Below are 12,030 nucleotides of genomic sequence, written 5' to 3'. Positions count from 1 at the left end.
CCAGGGGAGGGGCCCGGCCCTGGCCATCCACAGAGGCGCTCAACAACTGGGAGGCAGCTGGGCCATCTTAAGTCTGTCCAGTTACACTCGCTACCAGGGACATGGGCAGTTAATGACACCGGCCTCACCGGCTACCTGGTACAACGTGGCATTTTCAACCTGTTGCCCTGAACAGACTGGCCAGATCAGGCAATCCAGGGAAGTCCACCAATGCACTCACTGTACGTAGCAGATAACTGCAAGACACAGGACCTTACCTTGTCTTAGGGGACGTGGTTAGCCATTCTTCGTGTTTCTCAAATGTTATTAAATAAGCTGCAATTTCCTGAAACAGAAGAATAAAAAGATAATAACAACAATTAGCTCACGCTGGACCCTGAGAGGTAAGAAAGCTTTTGTTGTTGCCAGCTGCGGTCTTCCTCTGCCAGGCTGGAACTCCATCTCTGCTAGGAAAACGTGCCACCTGGACTCTGCTTCGATTTGATTTCCCGAGTCCTTTCCACTCAACCTGCCATACAATAATAATCAAAGCACTGGGTTTCAAAAGAGGAGTCAATGGCAAGGACAAAAATATTTCTCTGCGGGAGGAAAACATGAGACACCTTTCAGGTTCTAAATGGCATTAACCTGAAGGAGGGAAAAGCACATGCCCACTACCGGTCTCCACTGAGGCCAGGGCGAGATTGGAAAGTTTGGTCTGTTTTTCTGAAGCTGGACGAATCTTTCGGCTTTGTCACAAGAGACACCGCATTCTCTCAGCTTGATTCCCAACCCCCTGAGCCAAATCACAGAAAGATTAAAAGGAAAAGAAGAGATAAAGCCTTATTCCAGAGAGAGGGAGAGAGAGAGAAGTGAGTTAGCCTTTCCCACTACTGATAACTTGATCTATTGAGCAGTGCTTCAGAGAAGAGCAATGTCAGCTGAGTTTAAGGCAAAGAGGGAGAAAATGTGGGCACCTGAAGGTAAATTAAATATTTATAAACACAACAGCATCACTGCAGATAGAATTACTGATTTATTAATAATTTCCATAAAAAGCCAATGGGTGACATCAGCATAAGTCATTGCTCCAGCTCTGAGGCATGATATGGCCCATTACTTCCAGCTCCAAACAGATCTGCTAACACGAAACTGGCAGGGATTGTAAGTTAAATTAAGGTTGGACTAGTACACGTTTCCCTTGATCTTGGTGGTGATACAACACGGAGCTGCTGCCCTTGACTAGCGGGGGAAGGCAGAGCAGAGGCCTCCCTCCCCACTCTCTCCGCAGCAAGGGTGCCTTCGAATGAAGCAGCCCAGCTGCCCAGGGTCAGCAGCCTCTGGGACTTGGACATAAAGGAGTGACGTCTGTGACCAGAGACGCTACACTTGGCCTTGAGAGAAAAAGAGGGCACCACCACGGAAGACAGGTAACAGAGAGGTCAAGTAGAAAACATCACCCGTGTCATGCAGTCCCAAGGCCACGAGGCCCCAGTGGAGACCAAGCCTCATGGAATGGGAACAGGCGCTACCGAGAGGTGGTCGGTGATGGAAATCAGGAGCCACGCCTGCACCGAGACCGGGAGGAAGCAACCTTTGGCAAAAACAGAGCTCCCTCGTGGTCCAGTGCTGTCCTTGATTTCCTCTACAGAACCCATAAAGTAAGTCATGCCAATCAGCACATTGTCCTCACGTCCCTGAGCCTTTCCACAGTTTATTTCCTCTCCTTAGGAAAATCTGTCCCTGGGGTCTCGCTGCAGGTAGGTGTCACTTCCTTTGGTTGGTCCTCCCTGTTTCCCAGGATCTGTCCTGGTGTGGAGGGTGTACCCCCTGTGTTCTGATTGCCTGGTTATTTGGACAATATCCCATTGAACCACAGAAGGATAAGGACTAAGCCGTCGCTGATGCATCCCCGGGACATACAGTGTCCTGGGGCCGGAGGAAGCATCTAATCAACGTCTGCGAGCCAGATGGCTGGATGAGCGGGCGGGTGGATGGAAGGAGGGGTGGGGGCTTGGGGCAGAGCAGGCAGTGTGGAAATAAGCGTGCGTTCAGAAGGGCGTGCGCTTACTACGAAGATAGCTGAAGTGAGGGCTTAAAAGCCCCCAAACACAGCGGTTTCTGGAGAACACTTGCCAGTTATTTAGCTGACTCGAAGTCGATGCAGGAGAAGCAGCGTGAGGCGAAGAGCCTGCTCAGGCACCAGCAGCGCCACCCGCTAGCGTCTGGCCATCTTTGTCCTGCACACGCAGCTTGGCTCTGCGGCCCCCACCCGCTTCCTACAGAACTGGGGGAACATCCCCTCCCGGGCAGGTAATGAAGATCCACAATACCTGGCTGGCAAAGCATGCCCCCAACAAGAGCTCCTTTATCTGAGCATCCCCAGGTCTACACCATGTGAGCTGCCTGTCCTGAGGCCCTGATGAGGTAGAGGTGCCAAAGTGGCCCCAGGTCGGAAGCGGTCCTGCTGCTGGTGTGCCACCCTCTGTCCCCACCTCTGCCCCTCACACCACCTCTCACCCCCACTAGCAGACGGTGAATGTCTGAACATCAGAATAACCATTCAGAGTTGCTGGAGTCCAGCCCCAAGCTACTGGTTTCCATTTGGTTTCACTAAATACTCAGAGCAGGGTGTGCTTAGTGTAAGTAGAGATTGCATCGCTCTCTTCCCAAATCTCGGGAGACTTGGAGGAACAGGCCAAGCAACTGGAACCCCCTGATCCATAGCCTTGGCCAGGATCATGCCTTGGTGACCCCAAGGATGGGGTGCAGAGTGCATCCACCACAGCCACTCCTAGGTTCATTCTATGTCAATGACCTGGGCCACCCAAAAGAGAACTTCATGAACATCCTTCAGTTGTCACTTGGCCCAACCAGCAAGCCTCCCCACTGCTACTGTCCTGCAAAGAGAAAACCCTGCGCCACTTCTGTATTTGGAATTTATCTACCAATACTTATTGAGCACATACTACATGTCAGCCTATGAACGAGACCACAAGGAAGCCCGCGGCTAAAGACCTCACAGTCAAGAGGGGACAGAGACAAGGCAGCGCATAGAGCAGCATCAGCACTGCCACGGGGTCAGCTGTGCAGTGAGCTCCATAGCCAGACTCAGGGTCCCTGCAGATCTGACGAGCCACTGTGCAGGCAGGCAGAGGCCCCAGGAAAACACGGACTTACAAACTACCTGGCTACTGCACTCCCTCCTCCCCCGGGACACACATAGCTGCTCCCAGTCCATGACACCCTCCACACGGGACCCCCGAAGAGCACCCGTCCCATTTAGGATCAGCTTGTCTGAGCAAGGAAACTAACGCCAGCACCCAGTCCAACTTCCACCATGCCCATGTGGCCTGGACTCTATCACCAGTGATGGTCACAGGCTGCTGGTGGTCAGCAGACCTGCACAAGTCTGGTCTCCTCTCCAACCCCAGACCTGCTGCCCAGCCTTCCCAACCGCTGCCCTTACCAGAAGGGCAGCCAGGGCCAGACCCTGCCTCCTCAAGCTTAGAAGCTGAGGGGAGAGGGACACACAGGCGATTAGACAGCTAACAGTGTGGAGAAACTTAAGAGGCATGAAAATTCCCAGTAAGGAGGGTCAGTGGGGCTCGGTGGGGGTGATTTGCGGGGGACCGGGCACTCCATCCTCTCTGTCCTCCTTGCCATGCCAACAGGGTGGCTCTGTGTCACCGTTATTGGGCTAACACAGTGTCCTGCTCTCTCTCGGTCTTAATGAGGGATAATCTCATTCACTGTCCACAACAAACTATGGAGTAGGAACCATGCCCCACTTCACAAGTGAGGGAACAAAGGCCCAGAGCACTTAGGTGACTTGCCCAAAGTCACACAGCCAGTACCTGGAGAACTGGAACGCAAACCCACGCAGGATGCTTCCAGAACCCGCATTCTGCCCTTTTCCTGAATTCCTTCAAGAACAGCAGGATATACTGGATGGAGCACAAAGGAAACATGCGTGGAGCTTCCCTCGCCCTGACTGACTATCCCTGCCCGCCCACCTCTCTGCAGTGGACCAGGGGTCCAGACTGAGCCCCCTTCAGTGCACCCTCCCCCACCAGGATCAGTCTCACTTTCACCCAACACCCTAGTCTGATTCGCAAGGTCACCTGCTGCGTCAGGTCCCTGTATCCTGAAATGGGCAGGACCGCTCGTCTCCAAGAAGCCTTTGCTGGAGAGGCAGAGGAGATGGCGGCCGAGAGTGGAAGCAGCTGTGAACAGTGGCACTCCAGCCCGCCTCCCCAGAGCTCTGCACACCCACAGCCCCGAGGAGGGCACGTGACAGATGGGACCAGCTCCTCTCTCCAGAGGAAGAACTGAGGCAGAGAAAGGGGAGCTCTTGCCCGAGGTCAGCTTGCCTGTGGCTGGGCCAAGCTGGCTCCCAGCACCCCATGCCCCAGCACCCAGCACGCACACCTCCTCTCCCACTCACTGGCTTCTCAGAATCGAGTGTGGCTCAGAAGACTCACAGGAAGCCCAAGCAACAGGAGAGGAGGCCCCAGAGAAGAGAAAACAGGTTCTCGAACAGAAACACAGGCACAAATGCTCAGAGCCACATAGATCGCAGTGCCCCAAAGGCGGAAGCAGCCCAGGTTCCACGGACACTGATTACACGAGATGCACGTGTCCAGGGGAAGGTCATTCCGACAGAGTGCCACCACGCAGACGGACCCTGGAACGCCAGGCTGAGAGAACGAGACCAGCACTAGAGGCCACGCGAAGTGTCTAGAAGGACAACTCCACGGAGAGCAAACGCCAGCTGGGGGTTCAGGGCCTGGGGGACGAGGGCATCCCTGTCAGAGTGACAAAGACGGGGTCTGATGGCAACGACAGCGGCAGGACCCTGGATGTGCTGTGCGTCACGAGTGGTGAATTCTGTTGTGGATTTCATCACGATAAATGAAAGAAGAGAACATGGCATCCAGCCGGGTGCGCGCTGGCGGAGGGGCCTGAGCCCAAGGGGCCACTCACCGCGCCAGCCTCTCCAGCTGCCTGGCTCTGTGCACCCTTCTCTTCCCGGGCCCTAAATGCTGCACCACGCGGAGGAGAATGACTCGACTGTCAAGACGAGGACGGTCACTGCAAGTGCCAAAGTATAGACCGGCCGGCCGGCAGGCCTGAAGTGTTTAGTTTGTCCTTTGGACGTTCCGGTAGAAAAACTGCCTCCGAGGCATGCTGCCTGTGTGTGCCGCGGCCAGGGAGCCGCCTGCAGCAGAATCCGCCCGGGCTGGGGAAGGTCCCCGCAGACCAGGGAGGCAGGTGGGCCCTCCCTGGAGGCCCTGACAGAGTCTCGGCAGCAAAGGCAGAGCCGCAGGACTGAGGGCGGCAGGGCAGGGGTCACTCCGCCACACCTGCACAGCTGGACCCTGCAGGTCCAGTCAGCAGCTCAGGCCCAGGGCCTATGGAGGATTGCAAGCCCGTGGCAGTGGTGAGCCAGCAGGAGGCCGGCGAGGCTGGAGGATTGCCCACTGGGCCACCCCTCTGGGACTGGGGCGAGACCTGGCTCTCTGCCCTTCCCGCCCAGCACCTGTGACAGCTCCGCCCCGACCTGTCAGGCCCTGCTCACGGCACAGCTCTTGGAGTCTTCCGCCTCGCCCTCCGCAGTGGCCTCGGCCGCGGGAGCCTTCTCAGCAATGGCTGCACACTCTGGAACTTCTAGCACCCAGGGCCTCCTGCCCCCAGGCCCGTGGTGTGTGGTCATCCTCCCTTTGAGGCTGTGCAGTGTCCAGGAGGGGCTGTCTCAGTCCTATGTCAACACAGAGCCCTGGCCAGCTCTCGTATCCAAAGATGGCGTGGACCCCCTGGGAAGGGGAACGAGAGAATGCAAATCCTCCTGCCAAGGATGTGACTGTCCAGCCGCGTCTGAGCCGCCCTTGCTGTGAGCAAGGGACCCGGGATGGACGGGTGAGGGCACAGTTGCCATGAAGGCACGAGGCCCGCGTGAGGGGAACTGCAGACTCCTCCCAGCTCCCTGTCCCTCGGCACTGCGGCAGCGCTGTCCAGAAGAAACGCCACGGGAGTCATGAATGCCAGCCAAGGTGCAGTTTTGTCATTTCTAGATGATACATTTTTTAAAGGTGGGAAGAAAAACAGGAGAAATTAATTTTAATAATGTTTTATATTTCAACCTGATAGATACAAACTAGTGTGATTCCCTAATTTTAGAAAGAAGTCAGGAACTACTTGATATTCTTTTTCGTACTGCTTCCTACATCCAGTGTGAGTTTCCACTCAGCCCCTCAAGCAGACTCAGCCATACTTCCCAGGCTCAGTGGCTTTACACAGCTGCCTTGCAGGACAGCCAGCACTACGTTCAGCAGGGGCCTGTGAACACAGCACGCCTTCTGCAGCAAGCCTGTGCGCCCTGGGCCAGACTCAGAAGCTCCCAGGGGAGGGACGATGCCACACAGGTAGAACTCTCCAGAGGACAGGGCTCACTATCCCCTTGGGCCACCTCAGAAGCACGGGATCGGTATCCCACCTCTGGGGTGTGGGAGGCTCCCATCTGTTTAGAAAAGGATACGGGGGTCCCAAGGGCTGAATCCATTAGATTTCTCAGCCCAAGCTCTGTGCAGCTTCTCTTCCTCCCAGGAGGACCTGCCCACCGCACACAGGGTCTGCGAAGAACAGGCCAGTGCTGGAGATCAGCTTCCCCCACAACAATCTCAGGAGGAGCAGCCCTCAGACAAAGGACAGGAGTCCCTGGGCTCTCTACGACAGACTGTCTCCAATCTGTCTTCAAGACATGGGTTAACGTCAGGGAGAACAAGGGTCAACTGAGGGGCCTTTGGTGCTTTTGTAGCAAATTAAATAACATGTCTGTATATATGTATGTGGATGTGTGCATGCATGTCCATCACGCATGAGTGAATGTAAGTGTGCATCTGTGTGTTTTGTTCTTTATTCTCCTGAGTCCTTGTAACAAAAATACCTCTATGGCCTGCAAAATCTCAGATATCTTTTACAGAGAAAAGGGTGGGTTTTCAACCAGATAATTTTTAGAAGTTTGGTTCTCATGAGAGTTCGGCACAGGGTTTTATCTGTAAGGGACCAATGCTGAGGGAGAAAAGCCATGGCTCTCCTCGCAGCTGGCCCCAGCATCTGCTAGAGCCACAAAATGCAATTATATTACTCCCAAACGAGAAGTAAAAATATCTTGTTTCCACTACTCTTGGTTTTAAGGCTCATACTTAATGTCCTCTGGGTATTTCCATGGTGCCAGTTCTCTGTGTTATGCACTTTATTAGGGATGTGTGAATGTCATATTAATGACTTCTAACCAACGTGTTTACAGTGGAAGCAAATTTTCCCAGAATCCACCACTCACTGCACTTTACACAAAATAATTGGTCTTAATTTAAATAAATCAATAACCATTCCATGCCCCCTCCCCCAGTGTCTCTCCCTGCTCTCTTGGGGGCTCCCCATGTGTTCCTCTAGTGGGTCTCCGCCCCGTGATAAATAGTCCAATCAGGGTCCAGCCATACAGTGCCCTATTTGGACACTCCTGTGCCTGTCCTCAGGTGGACTTCCCAGGTACCCAGATGGCCAAGTCCACACCCTGCACAGTATGTTCTGGATCCCCACCCACAGGTCAAAACCAACATCCCAAATCAGGGTTTCAAAGTGACAGCCAGCTCTTGTTAGAAGCAACTAGCATATGGAATAATGGCTTATAGATATTTTTATTTGCACAGGGTATAACAGAGCTCTACTTTGACCACTTATGAGAATGGACATTATCATAAATCCAAGGGTGTCCATAGGACTTCCCACAAGATGGTAAACAGCATTTCTGAATATATCAGCCTCAACTTCTGAAATCACGATGACTGACCCAGTTGGCCATCTGTCATGTCGACATGAAAAAGCATGCTTCTGACCATTTAAGTGCCAGCAGCAAAGAAACAATGAGCCACCAAAGGACATTCAACCACAGACGCAGTGAAGAAGCGATTCCCTCATTTATTCACTCACTGGTTCAATCACTTGATGAATTATTGAGCACCTACTATATGTCAGACATTACACAAAGCCCTAACGATACGAAGACATATGAGTAATGGCTGTTGAAACTGCAGCTGGGAAGACAGACAAGGCTGGATCCAGTGCTAGTGTCAAATGCAAAGCAGATGCTGAGGCTGAATTAGCTCTGAGACAGGGAGGAGGCTACTCCAAGGAGCCACCACTTAGCCTCAGGAATGAGTGTGGTAGCCAGGCAGACAAGTGGTACAGCACTGGGCCAGGGAAGCAGTGTGTGCAAAAGCAGGAAAAGCAAGTGTGTCCAGGGCAACATCATCAGAGAAGCAGCTGGAGCCTGCGGGCCTGAGGACAACGGCAGAACCACGCCAGGAGGCGGCGGAGGCTCCAGAATGTGGAGGAATGAATGTGCCCGGCAAGTGCAGCTTCATCCCGAGAGCCAGGCAGGTCAGGCAAGGCTTTTAAGCAGAAGGGAGACACAGAAAGCTGGGCCCAGCTTTGGAAACATCTTTGGTGGCGGTGCCGCGGAGAGGGACTGCCGATAGGAGTTATGTTGACAGCCCAGGAGAGGGACGGGGACCCTGAGCTATCGCATGAAGCAAACGCCTGCAAAAGTGAAACAGATGGGGCTGAAACCCAGCTGGCTGCAGAACACGGGGGACGGTGGTGCAGCGAGAACACCTCCAAAGCCAAGGTCACACACTGGGCCCAGCAGCCGAGTCCACCCAGAGATGCACCAGCTTGGCCTGCATAGTATTTTTCCCATTTGGTTTATTTGCCAATTAAAAATCAAAAGATGGGAATTAAAAATTCCCAGCTGCTCTTGAAACAACGAAGCCTGGTGGCAAGGCCCCATTCCCACAGGGCACGCGCTGGCTGGGGCTGGGGCACTTCCCTGTGGGTGGGCTGGTCTCGGGCGACCACTGTCTCCACCGACCTCCTTTCTCCACTGACAATACCCACCTAAACCTGAAGTCACTTGACTTTGGGGCTTTGGTCTTTACAGCATTGGAAGCAGTGGATTGTAGCCTATACAGGCTACCCAGAAAGAAGGGCATCTGAGAACAAAAGATTTTAGAAGAAAGTGACATTAACCAAAACACTAACTGCCCCTAAATACAATGACATTTGCTGAGTAAGCTGGACCCCAAACTGCCCCCACTTCTATTTCAACCTCGTGACCATTGTCACTAATTTCACTGTCCTTTGTCCTGCCTTATGATACAGAAGCTGGGCCCTAAAAACATTGCCCCTCTGCCAGTTTAGCAGAATGTTAAGATTCATCAGTAGAGAGTGACGAGAGGACCCTGCAAGATGGCAATGGCAAGAAGGCACATCTCGACTGGAGACATGGCTCAGTGGCAGAGTGCCTCCTGACACACGTGAGGCCCTGGTTCCATCCCAGCACCGATACACCAAGATGCACCATTATTACTATTATTGTTATCATTAACATCGTCAGTGTCACTCAGAGCAGGAGCCAGTGGCCACACGGATGGGCATAGCACCCCTTTGGAAACATTCCCTCCGTGGTGGACCCGTTCTGGTCCACTGACCCCCGAGCAGCCAGAAGCCTCCTGCTGACCCACGTCCTTCTCAGGTGCACGCTTCTTTGGTCGCACCCAATCTCCAGAGGTCTGAATTCTGGCACTGGGTGAGGGGTCTTGGCATCCTTGGTTCATCCACTGCCTGCTCCCCCTCAGCCTAGAGCTAGCCGTGGCTCTTTCATATCCAAGACTCCAGGAACCCCTGGAATTCTTCTTTAACCCTGCCTTCTTCAGGTTAGCAGTTCTTTATGTCCAATGCTCTTGTGGTCTCCAGCTCCTGAATGGGCCCTGGCTGATAAGAGAGTTACCCACAGCCCAGAGGGCACTGTCTTATCTCATCCCATCCCAGAAGACATACTAAAAGTATAAGGGGAACAAGAAGCACCTAAGGGGAGAGTCATATATCTGGGGACAGATCCAAATTGTCCCAGTGAGGACTTCACAGCAAGTCCCCAGGCACTAGCCAGATGGCAGTCTGAAAGGCACTCAGGAAGCTGTGTCCCACACTCCTGTTTGTGAGAAGAATCTGCCTATTGGAAGATGAAAGCATCTCTTCTAAAGTAGACAGTCATCTGTCCCTTTTTGTCTGTGTGAACGGAAGCGTCATTTGACAGCCCTGTGCCCCACCTGAAATACGGTACAGCTCAACTGTACCACAGGACAGTACTACGGGCAGATGCCCGGCACACGTGAGATCATTGCGTTGAACGCTTTCAAAGCTGCCTCACTGAGGAATGATTCATATTCCATAGCATGCACCCTGTTCCGAACGGTAACAAATGAATACACTTCCCCACACTCAGGATAAAAAAGTTTTCGGCACCATGGGAGGATCCTTTCACTGACTGTAGGATTCTAGGTGTACAGGTTTCCCCATTTTGGCACTCAGAAGACTTCATCCACTGTCTCCTGGCTCACGTGGTTTCTGAAGGAAGTCTGCAGTTCCCATCTTTGTCTGCTGCGTCTCCCTCATGTCCTGGGGTGACTTTATCACTGATTCGCATCGATGTGGTCATGATGGGCCTTTCTGCAGTTTTCGGTCTATTTGTCTGGCATGGGTGGGTTGGTCTTCTTGGATCAGTGGGTCTATAGTTTTCCTTAAGCTTGGAAAACTGCCAGCCGTTTTATCTGTGTGTGTGTGTGGGTGGGTGGGTGTGTGTGTGTGTGCACGTGCACTGGGAACTGAATTCAGGGTATCATTCATGCTAGGCAAGCACTCTACCACTGAGCTGTACCCACAGCCCACACATCTTTAAATAGAGTCTTAGGCTTTGCTTTGGGGAACAGTTAAGTTACTTGTGGATCAAGCTGACCTGGGGCCTCTTCTAGCCTGCCTTCAGCTATTCTGCCATACCTTTTACTCTAGGAATGTTTCTCCCTTCAGGGTCTCTACTGAATGTCCCAGGTGTTCAGGAGGGACCAAGCCGTGTGCACAGAATTTGAACACCCCAGTTCTGCAGGAGTACTGTGGTCTCCACCTTGCGGTCCCCGTGCCGTGTCCAGCCACGCAAAGCTTCACCTCCACACCATCAACTCAGTGTCCATAGAACATTCCGGGGCAGTCGCGCTGGTTTCCAGAGTACTTTCTCTGCAAGACCCTCTGCTCTCTACTATTCTTCCCTGAAAAGCCCAGTCGTCTTGCCCTCTTGAGGCTCTGGTATCTGTCTCCTCAACTTGGCAGAATCACTGCACTCTGCTTGGGATATCTCCCTGAAATCAGTCTTGAAATGCCTCCAGGCGGAAATACAAAGGCATTGGAGGGCTCCCAATCTTTTCTGGGACTGTGTAGTGACAGGCCTATTCTATTGTCTAGCATCTGAAAATATTTATCTCACATGTTCTGTCCAGTTTTATAATTGTTTATAGCAAGAGGACAAATCGGGTCCCAGTTACTCCATCATGGCCAACAGCAAAAGTCTTGTGATAAATTTCAAAATTTGTGTTTTATTCTTAGAGAGGCCAGCAGTCTTTGGATGAAGGACAGAAGCGTCAGCCTAAGGAAGCAGGGTTAAAGATCTGAGGGTGCTGTGTCATTTCAGAGAGAGGCTCCCAGGAAACCCAGGGGGAGCCAGGCTTCCTCGGCTGCCCAGAAGCGGGACAGAGAGCATCAGGGGCCACTCGGTACTGATTCCGCTTTCTTTGGCGGTACCCACCCATCCCCTCTGCCCCAGAGGAAGACACTGGCTTGCCGACACAACAGGCTCAGCTTAAGAATCAGAAGAACCTGAAAAGGCAGAGGCTGCTGTCCTCGGCACTCCCAGCACAGTGGCGCACACCTGAGAGTGCCACGGAAGCTGCCATGCCCCTGGCCTCCCTCTCTGCCTTGGCAGGTGCTGTCCGCACGGCGATGCCGCCAGCTCCCATTAAGGATCGGTGACGAGGGGTCGGCCCCGCGAGGTGCACCGCCCCCGGGTCTGAGCGCAGCCACTGCCCTGCGAGGACCCGCACGAGGGTGCGTGGGCTCCGCCCACCAACAAATACCCCGCCCACAACGCCACAGGGCTCCGCT

General features: G+C 53.3%; 1 protein-coding gene across 23 annotated transcripts in view; it reads right to left on the bottom strand.

Moving 5' to 3' along the window:
* Positions 1 to 12,030, bottom strand: part of CAMTA1 (calmodulin binding transcription activator 1) — a 764,551-nt gene that overhangs the window by 507,751 nt on the left and 244,770 nt on the right. For all 23 annotated transcript variants that reach the window (XM_079111189.1, XM_079111197.1, XM_079111196.1 and 20 more), the window contains one exon: positions 258 to 325. In XM_079111189.1, coding sequence (XP_078967315.1) covers positions 258 to 325 — 68 coding nt within the window. The remainder of the gene's footprint in view (positions 1 to 257; positions 326 to 12,030) is intronic.

This window comes from Sciurus vulgaris (genome assembly GCF_902686455.1).
Source record: "Sciurus vulgaris genome assembly, chromosome: 1".
NCBI classification, from domain to species: domain Eukaryota; kingdom Metazoa; phylum Chordata; class Mammalia; order Rodentia; family Sciuridae; genus Sciurus; species Sciurus vulgaris.
This window is presented reverse-complemented; position numbering and strand designations above follow the sequence as displayed.